Genomic DNA, 26,257 nt, shown 5'->3' with positions numbered 1-26,257 from the left:
AGAAACCTTCTTTCATTAAGTAGGTATTTATTGAGTGCCTACTATGTGCCAAGCAATAGTGCTGGAAATGTGGTAGCAAAAACCAAAACAACAACAAACACCTAGTTTGTGCATTTGAGCTATGTGCAGTGCAGTGAGAGAGACAGGCACGAATTAAAGGATCGTACAATAAGCAAGTGCAGCAGAAGAGTACTTTATGTTGTGCTTTGAGAGAATATCAGTGGGGAGCTAGTTTACCTAGGGACCAAAGCCTAGCACAAAAATATAGTGGTGAATAACCTTAGATGTAAGGTGTCATGCGTGTGAAAGTGTACCTTTAGGTAAGTTCTTAGAAGTAGGATGGCCAGGTCAAAGGGATGTATTTATGATTTTCACAGAACTAGGAATGACTTGTGCTAGCAATTTATGTGAGTGCCTGTTCCCGTATTGTCTTCCCAGAGAGAGTCTTAGTAAACTTCTGTATCCTATTCCAAATATATTCTATATTTGCAGATAGTTTTAATTATTTCTTAGTAGAGTTTTATGTAGTTATTATATGTAACTATAGTGAACTAAGTATGGAGAAATTATCCCACGCTTTTGTTTTTTTTTTAGTACTTTCATGATTTTATTTTTTAATTGTTAAAAATTTGATCCATTTGTAAATTAATTTAGTGAAAACTATGAGTCCAACTTTTTTCCTACTTTGGCTACCCTAATTTTGTGACTGACAACATTTTTTTTTTTTTTTACTGACTTGTCCATCTTTTCCTCACAAATTTTGAGATGGTGAGATTTATCATGTAATTCAATCCCATATATATTTGGGTCTGTTTCTGGACTTTGTACTGTGTTCCATTGGTCTCTTTGTCTACCCCTGGTGCTAGTACCATTAATTTTGAGGCTTTATTATGTTTGGTTACATGAAAAGGCTACTCTTCTGTCACTGTACTTCTTTTTAAAGAGTTTTGCTTTTTTTTAATGTGACCTCTGGAATCAGCTAATCAGATTCCAGAAAAGGGTGACACAACTGTTTTTTTTAAAATTTGGGATTACAGTAAAACTTGAAATCCTTTATAATGTTGCATAGTCCATTCGTAAACAGGTTAGCAGTAACAACCTGGTAGTTTCTCTCCTCAGGAGGTTTTGAAAGCTGGACAACAAAGAAATATCAAATAAAAATGATTAAAAAGAAGCTATAATAGCACTAAAAACATGAAATATGTAGGAATGAATCAAGTGAAAGACACAAGAAACCTCTGCACTCATAACTATAAACGTTATTTAGAGAAATTAAGGAAAACCTAATAGAGGGATGGATATACCATGATTACAGTCCAGAACACTCAAATACCTTAAGGATGTCAGTTATCTCAAAATTGAGCTGTCGATTTAAAACTGATCTCTGGAGTCACCAGCCAGTTTTTTGTTTTATTTTTGTTTGTCATTTAAGCTGATTCTGAGGTTTATATGGCAGTTAATGAGCCAAGGAAAGCCAAGGCAATTTTGAAGAACAAAAGGCTTAAGGACTCACGTTATGTTATCAACTCTTACCTTAAAGCTGCAGTGTGGTGTTAGCTGAAGAATAGGCAATTAAGCCAATGGAACAAAATAAGAGTCCAGAAACAGTTCCACACATGCATTGCCACTTGATTGATGACAAAGGTGACTGTGCAATGCAGTGGAGAAAAAAATGACCTCTTCCATGAACAGTGCTCAGCCAGCTGCGTAGCAGTGTGGGGAAAATGAATCGTAGCCCCTGCTGTCGCCCTCCATAAAAATCAACCCCAAAAGGATTGGAAATGTCAGTGTGAAAGGTAAAACTAGAAAGCTTTTAGAAGAAAACAGGAGAGTATCTCCTACAGCCTTGGGAGAGAGCAAGATTCTTCAGGACAGAAAAAGGGCTAAATATGAAGGAAACACGAGAAGTTGCATTTCATTGAAATAAGAAATTCTGTTTATTAAAAAATATCTCAAAGAGAGTGAAAAGGCAAGCCACAGTACGGGAATCTGTATTTGCAATGCATCTATCTGACTCGGGAGTTGTACTGTCTCATATAAAGAACGTCTGTAATCAAGAAGAAAGAAAAAACAGGCAGAAAACAAGTAGGCAGAACACTTGGAGTTGGACTTAGCCAAAGAAAACACCCCATGACTGGTAAACATACGAAAAGGTTTTCAACCTCACCAACCATCAGGAGATGGCACACTAAAACCATGGTGTCATATTAGTGCACCTGCCGGAATTAAAATGACAGACAAGTCAAGTGTCACTAGGATGTGGAGTAACTGTAATTCTCATATATTACTGGTGGGATTGTCAGCTGTACAACCACTTTGGAAAATTGTTTGTATCTCCTAAAACGGAAGTGTAGAGAGGACAGGTACAAAACTGTTTATAGTAGCATTATTCTTAGTAGCCCTACCTGGAAACAACCCAAGAACATCTACACCATAGTGAGCAGTTGCATCACGGCATATTTATACAGCCATACTGCCCAGCAAACGTGAGAGCATGATCTACAACTGCACACCGCACAGTGGGTGAAGCACCAAACATAGTGTTGAGCACAGCGAGCCAAACAGAAGGGCACAGGCCCTGTGGTTCCCTTCCTATAAAGGCTGACTTTCTATGGTGTCATAAGTCACAGAAGTATCTCCCTTTGGGGGCTTAGTGACCAGAAGGGGGCATGAGGGGTCCTGGAGTTCTGGGAGGGCTGTTTTTTGCCTTGGATAGTGATTTACTGGGGGTGTTCACTTTGTGAATTATCTTTGAGCTACACACTTAAGGTTTTTCTGTTTGTATGTTCTACTTGAATTTAAAAATCTGTATGCAAGTACATATACACACAAACATTTTTATTTAATACACACATGTATTATACATATATGTGTATGTATGTATATATACTTCTGTATATAAGTATACTTATAATACACATGTATACTTATGTATATATACTTATATATACATATGTATATTTATGTACATATACTTATATATAAGTATGATATATAAGTATATATAATGCATGTATACTCGTAAGTGTATTTATGTATGTATATAACCATATGTACACTTATACACATACATATGCATGCATGCCTATATATACATACACACACACTAAGGGCTATGTTCTGAGCAGACCACAAGATGGAGATATAAGCCAGTAGAAGGGGAAAGTTCCTCAGACCATTGGTTCCAGATTCTAGATCTTGCAAAGTTAGCCTTCTTCCCCCTTGAAGGCGAGGCGAGGATGTTAGGATCGCTCGTACTGCCTAACTTTAGAAAAGGGCCATCCCACTTTTCAGCTCTCTACCTCCTGTTCCTTTGTGGACCTGCAGACCCACTTGTCATTTTCACTGTCTTCCCAGTGCCTGGCTGTAGACATTCGCCCCACCCCCAGTCTGTTCTCCTTTCTCTCTCTCTCTAATCTGCCTTCCTTGCCTTTTCCTTTCATATCTTTCTCTTCCATTGCTCTTTCCCCCAGAAAAGATGTTCAATTTTGGTGTTTTTTTTTATTTTAGTTTTTGTTTCCACTTAATTTTGAAAGAAGAGGGTTTGCTTTCAATACCTCTTTCTAACAATCTTCACTTGTCATCTTTTACTTTTGTGGGTATTTGTTCCCCTATTATGGTCCCTTCTGTCCCACCTCTCCATGGGAAATGACTCATCTTTATTGGATTCAAAACAAATTATCGACATGATACATGTTTATTGTAACAAGTCAAACCATACTGAGGTATAACCCAAAGTCTACAGTTTCTCTCCTTCCCCTCCAGTGCCAGTCTCCTAAAGTAACCAGTGTTAACTGTTTTAAGGGTTTCCTTCCCCACATTCATCTGTGCTTATACAAATGATTACACATATATATTTACATAAATGGGGGTTTTCTTTTCCTGTTTCTTAATGAAAACAGAATTGTACTATACATACTCTGTAGTTTTTTAAAAAATTATTTATTTATTAATATTTTTATTGATTTTTAGAGAGAGAGGAAGGGAAGGAAGAGAGAGAGAAAGAGAGAGAGACTGATGTGAGAATGAAACATGGATCGACTGCCTCCTGCATGCCCTCTACCGGGGATGGAGCCTGCAACCTGGGCATGTGCCCTGACTGGGCATCAAACCAGCAACCTTTTGGTGCACAGGCCGACTCCCAGCCAACTGAGCCACACTGGCCAGGGCTGTAATTTACTTTTTTCATTTACATCTGGGCATTCCTCCAAATCACTAGATCTAACAAAATTATTTTCAGTAGCTATTTTATTCTATAATATGAATATGTAATCATTACAACCATTCTCCATTTGATGGATATTGGGTTGTTTAGTTTTTTGTCATTACAGCCAATGTTGCAGCAAAGATCCATAAAGAATGAGTGGCTTCTATTTCTGTAGGACAGAGTCCCCAAAGTGGGATTACTGGAACAGAAGGTACGGGTGTTCAAAATTTAACAGGCCCTGCCATGTCTGTTTCTTGAAAGTTGTAATGCTTAATGCCCCCTCCAGCAGTACAGGATGAGGCAAAAGTAGGTTTACAGCTTATATGGAAAATAATACAGTAATTAATAAATAATAATACAGGAATAAACTCTGTGTTTTGCATAATCACAACAGTAAATCTACTTTTGCCTATCCTGTTATGTTTATCCCCCCTCCCCCCGCAAGGATTGCCTGATAAAATGTTAGAATTTATGATCATGGATGTGTAACTATCCCTAGTCTTTGCTTTTTTCCTAATGGTTTTAGCTGACCTTTTAGTTTGATTTTCTACCTGAACCTGTAATTAAAAAGTAAAAAAAAAAAAATCTCTGCCATATACTTTTCTAATTCTAATCATTTAATCTTAGACTACTCAATTGATTCAAACATTTTTAAAATATTTCATTTTGAAAAAAATTATGGATTACTAGGAAACTGCAAAGATAGAACAGAGGGGTCCCATTTACCTTTAATCCCATTTCTCCCAATGGTTACATCTGAAGTAATTATAGTACAATATCAAAAGAAGGAAACTGAGCCCGGCCGGGCATGGCTCAGCGGTGGAGCATCGACCTAGGATCCAGGAGATTGGGGTTCTGTTCCAGGTCAGGGCACATGCCTGGGTTGCGGACTCCATCCCCAGTAGGGGGCGTGCAGGAGGCAGCTGATCAATGATGACTCTGTCATCATTAATGTTTTCCTCTCTGTCCCTCTCCCTTCCTCTCTCTGAAATCAATAAAGATATACTTTAAAAAAAAAGGAAATTGACATTATGTATATTTATAGTTCCATGTCTTTTACCATATATGGGTGGGCAAAAGTAGGTTTACAACTGTAATACAATAAATAATACAATAATAAATAACACTAATAAATAACAAAAATACAAGAATAAACTGTGTTTCACTTACACCTATATAGGTTTTGCCCACCCCTGAATATGGGAGAGCCCATTTCCCTACCCCGTGGCTGGCTGTGTGTTATAGAACTTGTTGGGTTTGACCGTCTGACAAGTGAAGTATGGCCATCTTGTTTTGCATTGCAGTCCTTAACTACTGATATAGTTGTGACTTTTGACAGGGAAAATAAAAAGATTTGGTACCCCCATAGGCGTTAACTCTAAATTATAAAAATTGTCTGGGAATTGGAGGGGGAGAGCTCTGGCCCCTGAGTGAGCAGAAGGAGGAGTTACCTGTGCACACCGTTCTGTAAGGCACTTAACGTTGATTTTTTGAAAAGCCGATTTAATACTTTTCAACTTGCGCTTTTTATAAGTGAAATTTTTAAGAAACTGCTAAAAATATTTTTTCTTCTTTATTGAGTTTCCTATGTCTCCCTCCCTCTCTTCTCTATTTAGCAAGCACTTTCATATGCTATTTTATTTGACCCTCATATTAATTTTCAGAGGGAGGCAGAGAAGGGGTAACTTTTTTGGTTTACAGATGAGGAGACTGATTCTCAGAGAAGTCACTGTGCCCAAGGCAAGTAAACAGCAGAGAAAGAACCTGAAAGCCTTCTTGTCCTTTGCTATGGCTTTGTCCCTCGAGCCTGTTCTCTCTTAATTTTGCTGCCCTGTCATGGTTCCTTTGGAGGAACTGTCATTGTGCAGTTCTCACTGGCTATGGGAACACTGCCGCCTTCTTGCTCGTTGCACCTACTAGATAATATTATCTACCTCCGTACGTTCCAGCAGCATATTGCTAACTTTGCATGTATAATTCAGTGGAAGGAAAAAGGGTTTAGAAAACCTAGGTTTGAATTTTGACTCCATTTTTCTGTCAAATGCAGATAATCATGACTCCTCAAAACATTGTGAAGTTCAAATAAGATAAATACATGGGAACATGCACATTTTTGCTTTGGAAAGTGCTTTATAAACATTATGAACACTTGCTGTCTCTGTTCTAGCAGAGGGGATCCAGAAGTGGCATGCCATTTGGAGAGGTCTTTCTACCTTGCACAAAGTAATTAGAGAATAGTTCGTGATAGCTTATAATTAAGTGCTGAATTGTGTGGTGTGGGCCATAAGTGACCTCCATAGAAAAAGGAGAGAGACACGTGAGGTGGAGGAAATTGAGAAGACCATGGAAGAAACGGGACTTGAGATAGCCTATGTGGAGTGAATAAATTTGTACACCAGATATTTTCCTGCCAACTTTTGTACTTTCTCTAATCCTATCCTTTCTAGACCAATAATCTCTGTACCAATCTGCATATAGGATCCCAACTAGTTGCATAAAAATCACCTGGGAGCTTCCAGGCCCTGCCCACAGAGGGAAAGCATGCCATAGTTAAAAGCATGGGTGCCCATATCATTAATTCGGGGTTTTAGATCTGTATCCGATTAATTGATGTGATAAAAAGCAAGGTCATTGAGGTGGAAATGATGACTGTATAGGTGGCCATTGGCTTTTGTGCATTTTGAGTATATACACATCATTCATTGACACCCTTAAGTAGTCTTTTAATGCCAGGTTTGGATTTTTTATATCAGCTGGCAAATTCTATTGTAAAATTTTTGACACTAGAGTTTAAACACTGTAGAGTGTTTAATTGTACTCACTGCCAGCTAATAATTTTGTTTCACTAGACTTGCATCTTTATCCATAGAACAGTGTTAATTTGCACAATTTATTGAATATTTTAGTGCATTTAATCTTTATTTTATAAAATGAGTGAGAATGGAAACAAATGTGGAGCAAAACAGTAGAGTGGACACAAAGATGGAATCACTGGGCGTGCCAAATGCCTAAGTGCACATTGCTAACCTTGGTTGGGCACTCATTGGATTTGTTGTGTAAGTGTTCAGTTGTGCAGAACAAAGTGAAAGAAGATGCAGAGTGTTTCTTATTTAAAATAGGGTCCAAAAAGGCACAGCGCTGGCACTAGAAACTCCCTTGTGCTACGTAAGCATGATATTGTATTTGGCTCATTCCGTTTTGAAACATGTTTCCGAGAGCGCATTGTGTGATAAAAGAAGGAGCTGCTTATAATAAACGGTAGTTATTGGGTCGCTTGACATGTTTTGTAGTTGAACTTCAGTTGGTAACCAGCAGATGGCTCTCAGTCACCATAAATTTTGCAGAGCAGCTGCTTCATCTTTCACTTAGAATTTCTGTGTTTTTGTATAGCGCCCCTCCCTGCCCCTCTTCGAGTATGGCGACAGCCACACTCAGGTGAAGAATTGTCCCTTTGCTTGTACTTGTCTTATTCTAGACTGCTGCATGACTCTCAGTATTACCACGCTGGGATTTCTCACATTTAGATTGGAGGCCAAAATAATGCCTTCATGGCCTTTTCCAGCCTGCATTTCTGTATTTCTGTGAACTGTTTGGTTAGGTTTTTAATTTAATGTTAAAAATTTTTATTGGTAAATTTAGCCACCAACAAATAGGGATAAAATGGGATTTGTTTAAAATTAGAAACATATTTCAGCGCGGTAGATTTTAAAGATGCTGTGGTGAGAATTTCCTTGGGTGACACATAAGTTATTTTCCTTGTTTGAGTTCTCACTGTTCTGGACTAATGCACAATAAAGATGATTTATTCAACTTAACAAACAATAGTTATTTCAAGCATTTACTTTGCAAAGGGCAGTTTAGGAATTTGTTATCCCTGGAGTATCAGCTCTCTGAGGTCAGGTATTTGTCCTGTTCACTTCCAAGACCGTAGATTAGTGCCTGGCACAGAAAGTCCTCAGTGTTTGCAGGAAGGACAGGTGGACAGACAGGTGGGTGGGATAGAGAAAAGAATAGGACAGAGCGCTGGACAGAAGAAGTTATCCATTTAGTCAGTACGGCTACAAGTAAACATCCATCCATAGGTCATGATTTTAAAGAAGCAATTTTACTTCAGGGTTGTTACAAGGAACTGTGTTGAAGCTGGAGAAAATTCTGAAAGGAAATGAAAACTTTCCCTTTCCTAAGTCGTGCTAGTTCCCCCAAGTCACCGAGTTTGGCAGTCTGCTGTTCCTTCTTGTCATTTCCCGTGTCCAGACCCTCATCACTTTCCCCCTAAAGGACACTCGCCCCTGGGCCACCCCCCGGCTGCAGCTCTCCTCAGTGTGACCCAGTCTGCACGTTGCTGCCAGATTTTTTTTTTACCTCTAAACAATTGATGTCAAAGAATCTATTTCTGATTGAAATTTGAGCCACTGTGCATCTTTAGAATCACAGGGAGAAACTAACAGAAAAAGTTTTGAAACAGGAATTACCCTTTCATACCATAGTAGCATTTCCACAATTCACCGACACTGGAGAAATACCTTCTTAGTCCTAGCTGCAAACCTCCCTGTGGGCTGTGAGTACTCACTGAGGTTTTTTTTTTAGATAAAACAAACATGTTCTATAGTCATTTTGACATCTTTTTGAAATGTTAAGCAAAGCGAAAGAAAGCTACTTCTTGGAATTCACTGCTTTTTCAACTCTGCATTCAGTTGATAAGAACGCCCTCCCTGTGAACTCTAAGAGCTTCAACTACATTTGTCAGCAGAAAAACATGCATTATCTGTGACCCCCTTCAGGTATTATAATTTAATAATGAACATTATTTGCTTCGGGGGATGGAAATGCAATATTTTTATAGTTTTAGAAGTGACTATATCATTTTTTGGTAAAATCTTTTTAAGATACAGCTACCTATTTATTAATTGTGGCATTTATTTGACAAGTTCCATTTTTTGGATAACTTCCATCTTGAAAAACTATGAATAAAAAGTATTTATTTATTTAAAAAACCATTTCGAATTTGTCCTAATCTGGGAAGGATGGTATTTAAGCATTTCCTTTCTTTAACTTACTTTTCAAAGGAGAAACACTCCTTCGTTGTCCTTCCAAAAGTGGGGCCGAGCTACAAGGTGTTTAGTGATGGAATTCCCTTTCAAGTACTGTTCTCTCCATCTGCTGGGGCAGTATCAGCCTTTGCTGCTAAAGTCTTAAAGGCGGGTAGCAGATGATTAAATTTTCTTTGCTTTAAAAAAAATCTCATGATAAAAATGTTAACTGCCCCCCTCATTTTGTCTCTCTTGCATATAAGCTCAGTGGTTTTCCTAGTTCTGTGTCATAAACTTGCACTGAGGCTTCGTCTCCAGCATGCGCTGTTTACTTGGCACTAGTGGTGTAAACATGGCTGTCCTGTGGCCTCTTTCCTTACAGAGCTCATCATTTAGGAAGGGAGACAGATGAGTAAATAACGAACTACAATCCTGCTTGATAAATGCCACGTTAGAGGCTTTGAACAAAGTGCCATGGGAGCACCGGGGATGATTGATTTGAGGGAAGGGGGTGGAGATGGGGATCAGGAAAGACCAAGCAGCAGAAGTGACATTTGAGTTGAGCCTTAGGGGATGAATAGAATTTTGCCAGATGGACAAAGGGGTGGGGGTGGGGGCCCTCCAGACTCATACAAAAACATGAGAGTGTGAAAGTTTGTGCCTTTGTCTGAGAAGTGGTGAGCAGCCTGTAGGCTGAAGGAAGCGGGGTGGAAGGGGGTGTTGGCAGATGACGTTGCAGAGATAACGGGGCCATATTGTAAAGCTTAAACTTGATCTGTACCTTCTAGGGGGCTGTGGAAGTTCGCAAGTAGGGAAATGTGATGGCGAGACTGCTTTAGAGAGAGAGTTCTGGCTGCAGAGGATGAGATGATTTGAATGAGGGTGACTGGGAACAGGGAGACCAGCTACGACCATCTTTCACATGAGAGCTGACAAGAGTCTGAGCCAAGGCAGTGCCCATGGCAACGGAAATGAGGGCACATACTTGAGGACCACCTCTGAGGGAGGCCTCGGATATTGACGAGATGTGGGGTGGGGGAAGGTTTGGATGATTTGGGAATACAGTGATGCTGCTAACCAGCATAGGGAGCAGAGGAGGGAAACGGATTCGGGGTGAAAGTAATGAACTTGATTTTGGACATACTGGGTTTGGAGCGGACTATCAGTTGGAGAGTCCTAAATGAAAACAATAAATGCAGATGCAGAGCCTGTAGGAAAGTCTCATGGGTAGAGATAAATTTGGAGGCCTTTAACACAGTAATTTTCCACCAGAATGAGGGCTGGAAAGACACGCCTCACCAGGATTTTACATGGGGGTTCTTTTTAACTATGTGCTTTTCCTTCCTCCACCCCCCCCAGTTAAAAAAAATTGTTTTTCAATTACAGTTTAATTCAGTATTATTTTGTATTAGTTTCAAGTGAACAGCATAGTGGTTGGGCAATCATATACTTTACAAAGTGTTTCCCTTGATATTTCCAGTACCCACCTGGCACCATATGTAGTTACTGCAATATTTCTGACTATATTCTCTATTCTGGACTTTATAAGCCTGGGACTATTTTGTGACTACCAGTTTGTACTTCTTAACACTTTCCCCTCTTTCACCCACTCAGTCTCCCATCCCTTGTCCCCTCTGGCAACCATCAGCCTGTTCTCTATCTCTGAGTCTCTTCCTATTTTCTTTGTTCATTTGTTTCATTCTTTAGAGTCCACTCTCCGCCCCCAGATTCCGATATTGCCCTGCTAGGGAAGGGAGCGTGCCTCTCTCCCACCCCCAGGTAAGAATCCAGCACCGTAATCACTCAAGGGAAAGTGTACTGTCGAGTTTGTGTTGGGGCATAAAGTGTTTAAGCACTGCCGGCTCCTGTTCTCACAGCTGAAATCACTGGAACTGATAAAACTGCCCAGAGAGAGACAACGAAGTGAAAAGAGATCTCAACAGAATTCCTGAAGAACATTAATATTTAAGGGGCAGATGGAGGAAGAGTTACCTGCACATTACAGAGAAGGCTCTGTCGGTGGGAGAGAGCTATAAGGAAGACGCCAGGAGAGGAGAGGTTCACGGGGAAGGGTTAGGGTTAGCCGTGACAGGTGAGCCTCAAAGAGGGGCAGAGTAAAACCTGGGAAGAGATTTGGCAGTAAGATTATGGGTGAGAAGAACCTTGATAGAGGTTGAAGAACGAACTGGGAGGGTCGGGAAGTATAGAATTGATGAGCAAAGTTCATTGTTTAGGGAAGTTTGGCTGCGAATAGGAGAGTTGTTGCTTGAGGATTTCTAGCCTGGAGAACAGCTAGCGGCTAAAATGACAAGATTCTGGAAGTGTGAGGATGAAATCGTCTAGGAGGACAGAAGTTCACGATGGCTCCCTCGTTTGGAATCAAGACTACTAGATCCAGCCACTCTAATTTCACCCGCTACCCACTGTTATCCCACTCAAATATATGGCTCACATTCCCTGCCTCGGAGACATCGTTGCTGTTCTTACCCTGCCTTGGGATGCCTTTCCACCCCTCTCTCTTGCACGTAGCTAAACCTTACCCCTACTTCAAGCTGTCCCCAGCCTCCTTACCTTATGAAACCTTTCCCACGATGGTAGACAGCAAGTGCCTTGGGTTAAGAGTCAGAAGCTGTGGGTTGAACCTTTAGCTCTGCCACTAAGTGTGTGACCTGGAGAAAGTCACTGTGATGTTTCTTTACCTTGGTTTTCTTGTCAGTAATACCAACCCTGACTTACATACAGGATTGTGTACAATTCAAATGAAATAATGCTTGTGAAATGCCTTTGAAACCACAAAACACAGCACCAGCGTATACTACTATCATTTCCTGACTATGCTTGTTTATACCATTCATTCAGTTGTGTTTTTTGCTGAATAAGTTAATTCATTCAACCTTTTTTTTCAGTGCCCATTATTCCAGGCACTGAGGATATAGTGACAAACAAGACAGTCCCTACCCTTGTGGAGTTTATCGTCTTGTGTAGGGGACAGAAATTCAACAAATATATATTATATAATAGCAGGTGGTTTAAGTACTATAAAGAAAAATAAAACAGGATGGGGGGGCTAAGGAGTTATAGGGAAGGGTACTATTTTAGAGTGGTCAGGGAAACCTGACTGAGATTGCATTTGAGCAGAGTAGAATGAATTAGGGAGCAAGGCCACATGACCATCTTTGGGGGGAGAGTGCCTTAGCTGTGATGGGTAGGAGGGGCAGCAGGTACAAAGGCCCAGAGATGTGAATGTGCTCAATGTGTTCTAGAAGCAGCAAGGAGGCTAGTGTGGCTTATAGGTTACAGTAAAGATGTTGTATTTTAAGGGTGAATGGGAAGGTTTTGAGCAGAGGAAGCAGATTTATTTTTAGTGATCACTCTGATAGCGATGTGGGGAGTCGATTGTAGAGGGTAGGAGTAGAAGCTGGAGACAGGAGCACTAGGGCAGGGCAATAGGATAAAGGAGCGATGGTCAGGTTTTAGATATGTTCTGAGGGATTTGCTAATGGGTTAGATGCTGTGGGGCACGAGAGAGTCAGCAATTATTCCAAGGTGTTGGGCCTGGGCCAGTGGGTCTGTGGTGGTCTTGAACTGAAAATAGGCAGATGGGGGAGAAGAGAGTGGATTTTGTGGGGAAATTGTTCCTTTTCCTCTGTTCTTAATAATGCAATTTACTACTTAATGAGAAAAAAGTTTAATTAAAGCTGTAAGGATCTCACATATCATCTAATTCAGTGATGTCCGGTGATAGAAAATCATCTTTTGTAGGAGTAAAAGGAATACCTGGCTTCCCACCAAGATGAGCCCCCCGGCTCACCTCCCAGCCCCACTATTAATGCGGGCGTCTCAGTCCTCAGGCGCTGGACCAGAACTTTTGAAAACCATTGACCTACTTAGTTCTCTAGTTTTATGGGCTGAAGAGGTTACTGGAAGTGCCCAGGGACACAAAACTGCAGCTCTCTGATTTCAGTTAGCAATTGCTTCACGTGTGGTTCATTTTTCTTTTCAGTTTGACTATAAACTCCTTGAAAGCAAGAACTAAGTCATAAATTCTTTCATATTTTCCTTTTTACCTAGGAGAATACTGAGTGTTAATAGGCATCCGTCCAAAGATTAAGTTGAGCATAAAACCTATGGAAAAGGAAGTCAGGTCTTCTACATGGTGACACCTGTGCTCTTACCTGCTTTGTTAGTAAGGGCATGGCCATTGCTGGATTGCCCACAGGCTTGGGGCATGAGCAAAGTACAGACACCAAAAGAAAAGAGAGAGAGAGGTGGCTCAGCCTTGAAAAACTTAACAGAAATTTTGGAATCAGATAACCAAGAAAGAAGGCACTAGGGAGTCATTTTTACCACATCTCACTATTGCTTTTACAGGAAACTCACTGTGAGAGTACAACCAAGATAACTTTTTCAGTGCTTATAACTTTTTTTTAAGTTTTGTGCTTTATTTTTTTACTTTTTAATGTAATTTTATTTTTAGAGAAAGAGAGGGAGGGAGAGAGAGCGCGTGAGAGTGATCGGTTGCCTCCCGCACACACCCCAACCACGGATCAAACCCGCAACCTAGGTATGTACCCTGATCAGGAATCGAACCCACCACCTTTCTGTGTATGGGACGGAGCTCCAACCAACTGAGCCACATCGGCCAGGGCGCGTGCTTAGAACGTTTGTAGGTCTGAATTCAGCCCTGGGACAGTCTTTCCTGTATGTGTGGTGTTGATGTGCTGCTGTTTTTTCTGTGATATTAATATTAAATTGTGCCCATGTTGTACTTTTATTCTCTAATAGGTGTTGTAAATACACATATAGTTAGAGGCTGCATTTCTAATTTGCTGGTTTTTGAGATTGCTGAAACAATTTTCTTACTTAATAATTAAAAATAATGTGCTCTAGGTGTGGCAAGAACTGCCAGTGGGACATTCCATCATTAGCTTTAGAGGGACAGGGTCTCCTGTGAAGTGAGGTGCGGTGTACTCATTTGAATGGATGCTCACAGCGGTGATAGATGCCCTTTCACTCCCCTGACCCGCCGTGCTGGTGTCGGCACTTGCGTTTGCAGTGGACCGTGTGCAGTAGCCCACGACTCCTGTTTTGATCAAGAGCTGGCACTTGCACAATGGTGTAAGAGTTTGGGGTGTCCTTTGGCTGTAAACGTCCTTCTTTCTTTCCCTTTTTTTGTTGCTTTCTTCCCTTGTCTTCAAAATTACATGAAATCGAATGATTATTATAGGGAATAAATCTGAAACCTTGATGTTTTAGATATTTGGGGCCAACCAGGTCAAGCGAGGCTTTAAAGAAGCCTGTCTGCCTTTTCATTGACGTGGAAGAAAGTACTGGAGTAGAGGGACTGGCTCTGTGCTTTAAATCTTAGATGATCTAATTTTCTTCCAGTTTTGATGGGTTTGTTTCTTGGTACATACCATGTTCTTCCGTAGGTTTTATAGTGCTGAGCTAAAAATGAAGCTAATATGGCCTTTTTGAGATGTTATCACTTATTGGAGAATCATATTTCAGTGCCTCCCGTGCATACAGTATGGCCATTGGTGGACCGATGATAATTAACGTTTATTGAATGGTGAGTAGCTTCCAAGCTCTGCATCAAGCACTTGTGCACATTTTGCACATTGTTTGCCCCCAACCAGAATGAAAGGAGCACCCATAACAAAATGTGTGCTTTGTAAGGGCAGAGATTTTGGTCTGTTTTGTGAATATTCTGTTTTTGTCCCTCATCCCCATTGATGAGAACAATGCCTACCACACAGTAAATCCTAAGTAGATGTTTTTCAAGTGAATGAATTATTTTATGTATTCCCCAGCAGCTGTCTGAGGCAGATGTTTCTAGAGTGCCGGTAGGTGGAGGAGCCAGGATCGGAGCTTATGCTGAAGTGCTGCGGGCCGTGCGCAGTCCCGGCACAGAGATTTTCAGTTCCTGCCCCTACCTAGTCCACATGAAGCTCGCTTGTGCAAACGGTTAAACAACAGGGCTGCAGTATTTGTAGGCAATAGGAGAGATGTGAAAAGAGGGCCGGAAGAATTACAAATAATGTGAATGAATGCATGTGAGTCTCTTGGAGCTGGCCCTGCACATAACAAATGCTTAATACATGTTAGCTATTGTTGTCACTGCTACTACTGTTACGTCACCATTGTCGTCATCATTTTTTATGAATCCTGTGAACTCTAAAGTGAGTGACTGTTCACATCTGGGTTGAAGTGGTCAGAGATGGTTTCATGAACAAGATGGTCCCTGTGGCTTGGACAGAATGTGCGCAGGTGGGGACAGGAGAGGAGACACTTGAGAAGATTCCTATAAACACGGGACTGGGGCTGAAAGCGCATGTGCCTTGTTCTTCAGACAGCAAAGAGACCAACGTGTCTCGTGCAGACGGGCATGTGGCGTACTAGAGGGGGTAAAGATTAAGATTGATCATTCAGAATTTGTTTATTATGTTATGGATGCTACATTATATTCATAAAATTGGATTTGAAAACCCTGCATGTGTTTCTATCTGCAAGCTACCAAACACCCATTAATAGAAAATTATATGGTCATTTTTAAATGCTATAACCTGTCGTCGCAAGTTTGTATCTTCTTGAGATAAAGTTTGTGCCTTTGATGTTACATAGCCTGTGAGAACAGACTTTGTCCTTAAAAAGGCCACTTCCATTGGCCTTGTGTTTCTGAGATGTAAGGCCCTCATTTGTGATTATTGAATCAAGCATATCTCGGAGGATTAGTCAGAGCATTACCTGCTGCCATAGCCTCCTTAACGGGCGGTCATTCTCCAGAGCTCTAGGCTTGTGCTTATTTGGCCTCGTGTCTCTTCTAGCACTGAACACAGTTGCTGGCATAAGCGAAGGATGCAATAAATTGTGGCTGAATTGAATTTTCAAAGCATTCGAGGCTGGCCTCCTCCGCACTGGTGGGAGTAGTTTGCAGCACAGCGATATTTTTTGAGTTCTGTAACACATTTAATCTTGTTCTTAGGTCCAGCCTGATGCCAGGAGGGGCTAAGCGAGAAGTACCCAATCCTTGGCTCTTTGAGGAGCCAGAGGAGACCAGAGGCTTGGGCTTTGATGAAATCCGGCAACAGCAGCAAAAGATCATACAAGGTACTGAATACCCAAGGAGTGTGGGCTCGGAAATCTTGTCAGGTTTTTACTGTAGCCTTGAATCTTCCTGACACCCACCGAAGATCAGAGGCAGAACTGATGGTCTTTTAAAGCCCTTGGTAGTTTTGTGCCTCAGGATACCTGAAGAACAGACAGTGGCATCATCCATTGGGGTAACACGGAGGTGTTGATTCTCTGCTGGGAGTGGGAGCTCCGGCAGCTCTGCGGCTGGGGAGCCAGGGAACCCGAGGCAGGCGTGCCCCCCTCTTCTCCACAATTGGGAATTTAGTCTCCAAACACAAGACTCCGACTTTTTCTCTGTAAAATAAGTCCGTTTGCCTTTACCTTCAAGTTCATCTTGCCCAGTGGCTTTTAAACCTGCTAATTATTTTTTTACTGTCCTCTATTTTCTAAATTTCAGAAGTAATGCATGATTGTTATACAAAGTTCAGACAGTACAGGGATATATAAAATAAAAAGCTCTCCTTATTGCTTCCCCAATATATAAACAAATTAGTATATATTTCCTCAGACTGTCTGTCCATACATATATATACTCAGTATAAGCTCACCTATTTTGCATAAGTGGGATTATGGTATATATAATTCCACAGCTTTTTTATTTTTTACTTCATATGTGTCATGGACATTTTTTCATGTCAGTATCGACATGTTATTCTTTCTAATTCTACTTTTTAAAGCAGCTTTATTGAGGTGTAGTTGACATGATAAGTAGCACACGGCGTATGTGATTCGGCCCGCTTTGACATATGTATGCACCTGTGCAGCCATCACCGTAATCAAAATAATGAACATAATCGTTACTCCCAGAAGTTCTCTTCAATTCTCTTTGTAATTCTTACTATTGTCCCTCCCCCAGTCCCTAGACAGCTGCTGATCTGCTTCCTGTCACTATAAATTAGTTTCTATTTTCTATAGTTTTGCATAAATGGAATCATACAGTGTGTACTCCTTTTGGGAGGAGGGAGTCTGGCTTCTTTATCTAAGCATAATTATTTTAAGATTCATCCACATTGTCGAATGGGTCAGTATTTCATTCTTCTGTGTTGCAGAATAGTATTACCTGGTTTGAATTGACTACATCTTTGTATCCATTCACCTGTTGATGAGTATTTCAGTATTCCAAATAAAATTGCTATGAATGTTCTTATGCAAGTCTTTGTATAGACTAAATTTTTATTTTCTTAGGTAAATCCCACCAGTGGAATGAGTGGTCAATGTAGGTGTATGTTTAATTGTAAAAGAAATTGCTATACTAGTTTTGAAAGTGGTTGTACTACATTACACCACCATCAAAAAATGTCTTCTGTTTGTTTCAGTTTCTCACCAAACTTGGTATAGCTGGTCTTTCTAATTTTAGATATTTTAATTGGTGTGTGTTGCATGTCATTGTGGTTCTAATATGTATCTCCCTAATGACTACAGTAAAACCTCCATATAACAGACTGATTCGGGTGAGAGGATGTTTGTTAAAGCCCAAAGTCCATTATATAATAAATAGGTTTTCCAAACGCATATGTTAAAAAATTGACAAATCAGTTAGTTTTCCTGTTTTGACTTATATAGACACTTTTGTGTAACTTAAGTATGTATGAAAATAATTTCACAGAAAAGTTTTCTATATGTATTATAGTAATTTTAAATTTATACTGAATAGATCTAGTAAATGTGTGCATTCACAGGCACCGAGAGTAAACAAATACACACAGCTAGGGTGTGGCTCAACACAAGTTGGAACATGGGCCTGTGCATTAAAACTGCTGCAGAAAGTCACACCATGTGACAACAGAACCGATTACTGTGCCCAGTGTGTGATGATCACATGCTAATCATTTGCCGAACGTTGTTTACGAGTAGTGACTCTTGGATTTAAATATGTAGACTATAGTTGTAGATGTGTAATATTTATTTACGTTGGTGAAATTAGGACAGTGTTTTTTCCAACATATGGCCTATTTGCTAAAATTCGTTAAAAATAACAGTGAATTAAAACAAAAAAAATAACCTGTTAATTTAATTATAATTAAATCTTGGTTGAAAGCATTTTAAAATTACGAGGGTGTTAATTTTCACATATGACGTACTGACTGGAAATTTTGTTTGTTAAATCCAAGCCTGGCCGGCATGGCTCAGTGGTTGAGCATTGACCCATGAACCAGGAGGTCACAGTTCTTGGTCAGGGCACATGCCGGGGCTTCAGGCTTGATCCCCATTAGGGGGCATGCGGGAGGTAGCCAGTCAATGGCTCTCTCTCATCATTGATGTTTCTCTCTCTCCCTCTCCCTTCCTCTCTCTGAAATCAATAAAAACATATTTTTTTAAAAATCCGAAGTCTGTTAAACCAAGGTCCACAAAATCGAGGGTTTACTGTAATGAATCTTTGTATGTACTTCTTTGCTATCAGTTTGTCTTCTCTGGTGAAGTGTCTGTTCAAATTGTTTACCTGTTTTTAATTGGGTTGTTTGTCTTCTGCTATTGAGTTGTAAGAATTTTCTTATATACCCTTTTATCTGTTATTTGTCACATATAGTTTTACAAATATTTTCTCTCCATCTATGCATTTTTCATACTTTAACGATAATCTTTTAAAGAGCGGAAGTTCTTAATTTTGATGAAGTCCAATTAGAAATCTTTGACTATCTATAGCCACAAAGATTTGTGTGTTTTTTCTAGAAACTTTACAGTTTTAAGTTTTACATTAAGTCTGTGATCTACTTTGAGTTAACTTTTTATGTAGAGGGGTATAAGTAGAAATTCTGGTTTGGGGGTAGGTTTTTATTCGTTTGTTTTGCATTTGTATATCTACCTGTCCCAGCACCTTTTTTAAAAAAAAAGACTATCCTTTCTCTGCTGAATTAGTCTACCTGTATCAAAAATCAATGGACCATATATGTGTGGGCCTATTTCTGGACTCTTCATTCTGTCCCATTGGTCTGTTTGTTTATCTTTACATCAATGTCATACTGTCTCAGATAAGAGTCTTTGTAAGTCTTTAAGTCAGGTCGTGTAAGTCTTCCAACCTTATTTTAAAAATTTTTTGGAACCCGGCCAGTGTGGCTCACTCAGTTGGTTGGGTGTCGACCCATGCACCAGAAGGTCGTCAGTTTGATTCCTGGTCAGGGCATGTGCCCAGCTTGCAGGCTCGATCCCCATAGGGGGTGTGCAAGAGGCAGCTGATGGATGTTTCTCTCTCATCAGTGTTTCTATCTCTCTCTCCCTCTCCCTTCTTCTCTCTCTAAAATCAATGAAAACATTTTTAAAAATATTTATTGGATATGCTGGGTCTTTTGCATTTTCATGTGAATTTTAGAATCTGCTTTCAATTTCTACAAGAAAAAAACCTTGAAATTTTGATTGGGATTATATTTAATCTTAAAATTAAATGGGGGAGAATTGACACTTTAACAATATTAAACTTCTGATCCATGAATACAGTATCTCTCTCCATTTATTTAGTTTTTAAAAAATTTTCTCAGCATTGTTTTTGAAATTTTTACTATGCATATATTATACATGTTTTATCATATTTATCTCTTAGTATTTCATATTTTTATTCTCAGTGACATTTTAACATTTTTATTTCTGATTGTTGCTAGTATATAAAATTACAATTGATTTTTATATATTTATCTTGGATCGTGCAACTTTTTAAAACCTAATGACTTGTTCTAATAGGTTATTTTTTGTAGACTAGGTAGGACTTTTTAAATACAGTAATTATGTTGTCTGTAAACAAAGACAGTTTTACTTCTTCTAAGACAATTTTTTTAGAGCAGTCTTAGGTACACAGCAAAACTTAGAGGAAGATATGGAGTTCCCACATAACCCCTGCCCCTACACATGCATAGTCCTCCCCCATTAACATCCCCACCAGAATGGTACATTTGTTACACTTAGTGAACCTACGTTGACTTATCATAATCACCCAAAGTCTATAAGTTTATCTTAAGGTTCACTCTTGGTATTGTACATTCAGTGTGTTTTGATAAATATATAATGACAAGTATCCATCATCAGAGTAACATACAGAGTATTTCTAGTGCCCTAAAAATCCTCTGTGCCCTGCCTACTTATCCTTCCCTCTCCCCTCAATCCTTTGTAACCTCTGATCTTTTTACTGTCTCCATGTTTTGCCTTTTCCAGAATGTCATATAGTTGGAATTATACAGTATGTAGCTTTTTTAGATTGACGTCTTTCATTTGGTAATAGGATACCTGATTTCTTTTTTTTACAGATGTCCCTTTTTCTCCCCAGTGACCCATTCCACCCTGTTCCTTCCCCCTCCCCAGTCCCTCTCCCCACCATTGTCCATGTCCTTGGGTTGTGTATATATGCACATAAATTCTTTGGTTACTCTCTCCCCCTCCACCCACCCGCCCTCCTCCATCTCTCTGACATTCATCAGTCTCATCTATGCTTCCATGTCATTGAATCTATTCTGTTCATCAGTTTATTAAGTTCTTTAGATTCCACGTATAAGCGAGATCATGTGATATTTGTCTTTCGCTGCCTGGCTTATTTCACTTAGCATAATATTCTCAAGGTCCATCCATACTGTCCCAAAGGGTACGAGATTCTTCTTTACAGCTGCGTAGTAGTCCATGGTGTGAATGCCCCACAGCTTTTTTATCCACTCATCTACTGATGGGCACTTGGGCTGTTTCCAGATCTTAGCTATTGTAAACTGTGCTGCTATGAACATCGGGGTACATATATCCTTTCTGATGAATGTTTCAGGATTCTTAGGATACATTCCTAGGAGTGGAATCACTGGGTTGAACAGCAGCTCCATTTTTAATTTTTTGAGGAACCTCCATACTGTTTTCCATAGTGGTTGCACCAGTCTGCATTCCTACCAGCAGTGTACTAGGGTTCCCCTTTCTTCACACCCTCATCAGCACATGTCGTTTGTTGATTTATTGATGGCAGCCATTCTGACAGGTGTGAAGTGATACCTCATTGTGGTTTTAATTTGCATCTCTCTGATGATTAGCGACGTCGAGCATTTTCTCATGTGTCCCTTGGCCATCCGTATGTCCTCTTTGGAGAAGTGTCTATTTAAGTCCTTTGCCCATTTCTTAATTGGGTTATTTGTCTTTCTCTTGCTGAGTGCTATGAGTTCTTTGTACACTTTGGAAATTAGCCCCTTATCAGATTCATCCTTGGCAAATATGTTTTCCCAGACCGTGGGGTTCCTTTGTATTTTGAGGCTGTTTTCTTTTGCTGTGCAGAGGCTTTTTAGTTTGATGTAGTCCCGTATGTTTATTTTTTCCTTTGTTTCTCTTGCCCTAGGGGATGTATCAGTGAAAAGTCCACTACGTGGGATGTCTGTGACTTTACTGCCTGTTTTCTTCCAGGATTTTTATGGTTTCATGACTTACAGTTAAGTCTTTTATCCATTTTGAGGTTTTTTTGTGTGTATGGTGAAAGTTGGTGGTCTAGTTTCATTCTTTTGCATGCATCTGTCCAATTTTGATTTCTTTTTAGCACTGAATAATATTCCATATTCTGGATGTACCAAGTTTATTCATTCATCTACTGAAGGACCTGCCAGTTCTCCCAGTTTTGGCAATTATGAACAAAGCTGCTATAAATACCTGCATGCAGGGTTTTGTGGGCACGTAAGTTTCCAACTCTTTGGGTAAATACCAAGGTGTGTGATCGCTGGATTGTATGGTAAGAGTATATTTAGTTTTACAAAAAGTCACCAAACTGTCTTCCAAAGCAGCGATACCATTTTGCATTCCCACCAGCAATGAATGAGAGTTCCTGTTGCTCTGCATCCTCTCCAGCATTTAATGTTGTCAGTTTCAGATTTTGCCATTCTAATAGGTATGTGGTGGTATCTCATTGTTTTAATTTACATGTCTCTGATGACATATGTGGAACATTTTTTCATATCCTTATTTGCCATCCATATATATCTTCTTTGGTGAGGTATCTATTAAGGTCTTTGGCCCATTAAGAATTTTTGTGTATTTTGGAAAACTGACCTTTATCAGATATGTCTTTTGCAAATATTTTCTCCCACTCTATGGCTTGTCCTTTCATTTTCTTGACAGTGTCTTTCACAGAGCATAAGTTTTACATTTTAATGAAGTCCAGCTTATCAATTATTTGCCTCAGTGCCTTTGGCGTCATATCTAAAAAGTCTTTGCCAGATTTCCAGTTTCCTGTTCTGCATGTTAAGGACCTAGGAAGTTGCCATGTCTATGGTGGCCTCGTAGAATGAATTAGGAAGTATTTTTTTGTTTCTAATTTCTTCCTTAAATGTTTGGTAGACTTCAACAATGAACCCTTCTGGGCCTGGTGCTTTCTTTTGGGGTGGTTATTAATTGTTAATTCAATTTCTTTAGCTATAAGCCTATTCAGATTGTCTTTCTTCTTGTGTGAGTTTCAAGAAGTTGGTCCATTTCATCTAGGTTATCAAATTTGGTGTCATAGAGTTGTTCTATTTTAATATTTTTTATTATCCTTTTAATGTCCATGAGATCTGTACTGATGTTTCCTCTTTCATTTCTACTACTAATTTGTGTCTTTTTTTTTTTCTTATTTAACATGGTTAGAAGCTTACTGATTTTTTTTTATCTTTTCAAAGAACTGGCATTGGTTTTTTGATTTCCTGTTTGCAGTTTTATTGATTGCTGCTCTAATTCTTATTTCTTTTCTTTTGCTTATTTTTTTTTTAATTTGCTCTTTTTCTAGTTTCTTAGATGGAAGCTTAGATTATTGCTCTTAGATCTTCTTTTCTAATACATGCCATCAGTGCTATCAATTTTTCTCTATATACAGCTTTTGCTGCATCCCATAAATTTTGATAAGTTGTGTTTTCATTTTCATTAGTTCAAAATATTTTAAAATTTCTCTTGAGATTTCTTCTTTGATGCATGTGTTATTTAAAAGTATGTTGTTTAATCGCTGTATATTTTGGTAATTTCCATTTATCTTCCTGTTATTGATTTCTAGTTTAATTCCATTAGAGTCTGAGGGCAAACATCATATGATTTCTACTTTAAATTTGTGTAAGTGTGTTTTAAGGCTCAGAATGTGGTCTGTCTTGGTGACTGTCCCATGTAAGCTTGAGAACAATGTTTATTCTGCTGTTGTTTAATGAAGTCTATAGATGTCCATTATATGCAGTTGATTGATGGTGTTAAGTTTATGTTTTTACTGATTTTCTACCTGCTGGATCTGTCCATTCCTAAAAGATAGATGTTGAGGTCTCCAATGATGGTAGTGGATTCATCTATTTCTCCTTGCACTTCAATCACTTGTTGCCTCATTTAGTTTGATGCTCTGTTATTAGGCACATACACATTAAGGATTGTCTTTTTAGAGAATTGACCTTCCCCTTGTAATTGCATAATGCCCCTCTTTATGCCCGATAACTTTATTTGCTTTGAAGTCAGCTCTGTCCGAAATTAATATAGCTACTCCTGCTTTCTTTTGATTAGTGTTAGCATGGTATATCTTTCTCCATATATTTACTTTGAATCTATATATAGTTTTAGACTTAAAGTGGGGTTCTTGTAGACAACACATAGTTGGCTCTTGTGTTTTGATCCACTCTGATGGTCTCTATTTTTCAGTTGGTATAGTTTTACTTCTTCATTTCAATCTGGATGGCTTTATTTTTTTCTTGCCTTATTGCCCTTGCTATGACCTCCAATACAGTGTTGAGTTGAATAGAAATGGTGAGAGCAAACATCTTAGCCTTGTTTCTAATCTTAGAGTTGAAGCATTCATTTGAAAACCAGGTATTATGAATTTTTCTTTGTTTGGTACTGGATATTTTTGTATTTCTAGGAATATTATTGAGATTTTTTTCTGGGATACAGTTATTTGGGTCTTGCTTTACAATGTGTACCAGATCAATGTTTACTTTAGAGCAGGGTTTAGCAGACCATAACCTCTCTGCTATATCTGGCCTGCTACCTGTTTTTGTATGGTCTGCAAACTAAAAATGTTTTTACAAACTAAAAATGTTCAAAAAAAGTCAAAAGAAGAATATTTTGTGACTGTAAAAATTATATGAAATTCGAAGTTTATTGTCCATAAATAAAGTTTTATGGGAACACAGCCATGCTCATCCATTTTATCGATGGATGCTTTTCTGATACAGCAGCAGAGTTTAGCAGTTGGTCTCAAGACTGTATGAACCACAAAGTCTAAAATATGTAATATCTAGCCCTTTATAGAAAATGTTTGCTGGCACCAGTCTAGCGGTAATTTACCCAACTACTGAGCCAAAACCATTCTGAGTACAGACATACCTTGGGGATATTGCAGGTTTGGTTCCAGATCAGTGCAACAATGTGAGTATCACAATAAAGTGAGTTGTAATCTTATTGCTAGTGGAGGGTCTTGCCTTAAATTTGTAAAAAATACAACATCTGCGAAGTGCAGTAAAGCGAAGTGTGATAAAACGAGGTATGTCTGCCTGTACTCTGCCTTGTGAATTATGGGGTGACCTGGTCAGTGGGAATAAGAACTTTGTCCAATCTTGTTTGAGCCCAGAGGTCCCTTTCAGGTGGTTCTTTCCCCAGCCTTGGTTAGTTTCCTCACAGAAATGCCCTGATCAACACTCAGCTGAAGCCTCAAGGTGGACCCTGTGCAAACCTCCAGTGTTCTCTCCTCTCTGGTCCTGTGCCCTATATACTCTAGCCACCTTGACCTATTTGGATTCTTTTCAACTCAGGGAGATGGCCAGGGTCTACCTGGATTCCTCTGTCCCAACATCACAGGCTGGCAACTCTCTCAAGGCACTAATCTGGGGCAGCTTAAGATCTCATCTCATTTGTTTCCCATCTCAGGGATCACTGCCCTGCAATTCCTGATGTCTGTGTATTGAAACTATTGTTTTGTATATTTTGCTTTTGGTTTTGTGTGTTTTTGTCCTCCAAGTTTCAGGGCAGAAGTAAATCTGGTCCGTGTCCACTCATTTGGCCAGAAGCAGAAGTATAATTCTATCGTGAAAATACCCACTATGACACCCTCATATCTTCAATTGTACATACCTCACCATTGTCATGTTTGAAGCAAAGTAGAAAAATCAGACCCTCATTAGCAGTGCTTCATTCTTAAGGATTCACGGTTCCTGAAAAGTGGGTCTTACTAGATCATGCTCAGGAATTTTCTGGCATTGTAGCTTTTTGCCAGGAAAAGCTGTTCAGTTGGGAAAAGTATCGTCTCACTGGGAAGGTGCTGCATTCAGAGATTGCCGTAGGTTGGATATGACAGGATGCCACCTGCAAGTTTCTGTCAGTGAGTTTCCAAGACAGAGCATCCTTCCTGAGATGCCCACCCTCGGAAAGCCTGTGGGGCTTGTTGGAGGGTGGGGAGTGAAGGAATGGAGGAGAGTAGCAGCGCATATTGTAGGTCAGTTTGTTTATCTACGTTTACCTTTGTGTTTTGAAATGCTATATCCCTCTTTGCTTTCCTAGCAAGTTGATTTTCAAGAATAAACACAAAAATGGAAGTAAATCTTTACATAAAGCCATTCTTAGCCTTTTCTCTGCCTCAAGAGTCGTGGTGATGTTCTGAGGTTACTATGGCTTTGCTCCATCGCCAGGTCCTGCACTAAATAAAAATACAGAACCATGAAGGGTCATTTCTAACTACCTTTTGCCCATGGACTCTCTTAGCCTTCTTGTACTTTAGTTGACCCTTTGAAACACTTTGAAAGTCATCCTAAAGTAACAGTTTATTGGCAGAACTTGGACTTAAGCCAATGAATGCCTTCCTTTCCTAACTTAGAAGCTAGACCTCATTATTACCAGTTAGCCAATCTTGGCTTCTGTGTTACTTGCGCTGTAATTTGAGGCGCAAATGGACCTTAGGCATAAGATGGGTGAGGCGATGACAGTAACTAGGTCACCTCAAAAATTC

General features: G+C 39.5%; 1 protein-coding gene across 6 annotated transcripts in view; it reads left to right on the top strand.

The window, feature by feature from the left end:
* Nucleotides 1-26,257, top strand: part of STX8 (syntaxin 8) — a 266,927-nt gene that overhangs the window by 28,365 nt on the left and 212,305 nt on the right. For all 6 annotated transcript variants that reach the window (XM_081162901.1, XM_081162898.1, XM_081162899.1 and 3 more), the window contains one exon: nt 16,223-16,347. In XM_081162901.1, coding sequence (XP_081019027.1) covers nt 16,223-16,347 — 125 coding nt within the window. The remainder of the gene's footprint in view (nt 1-16,222; nt 16,348-26,257) is intronic.

The sequence above is a fragment of the Miniopterus schreibersii genome (genome assembly GCF_964146895.1).
Source record: "Miniopterus schreibersii genome assembly, chromosome: 16".
In the NCBI taxonomy this organism is placed as follows: Eukaryota; Metazoa; Chordata; class Mammalia; order Chiroptera; family Miniopteridae; genus Miniopterus; species Miniopterus schreibersii.
This window is presented reverse-complemented; position numbering and strand designations above follow the sequence as displayed.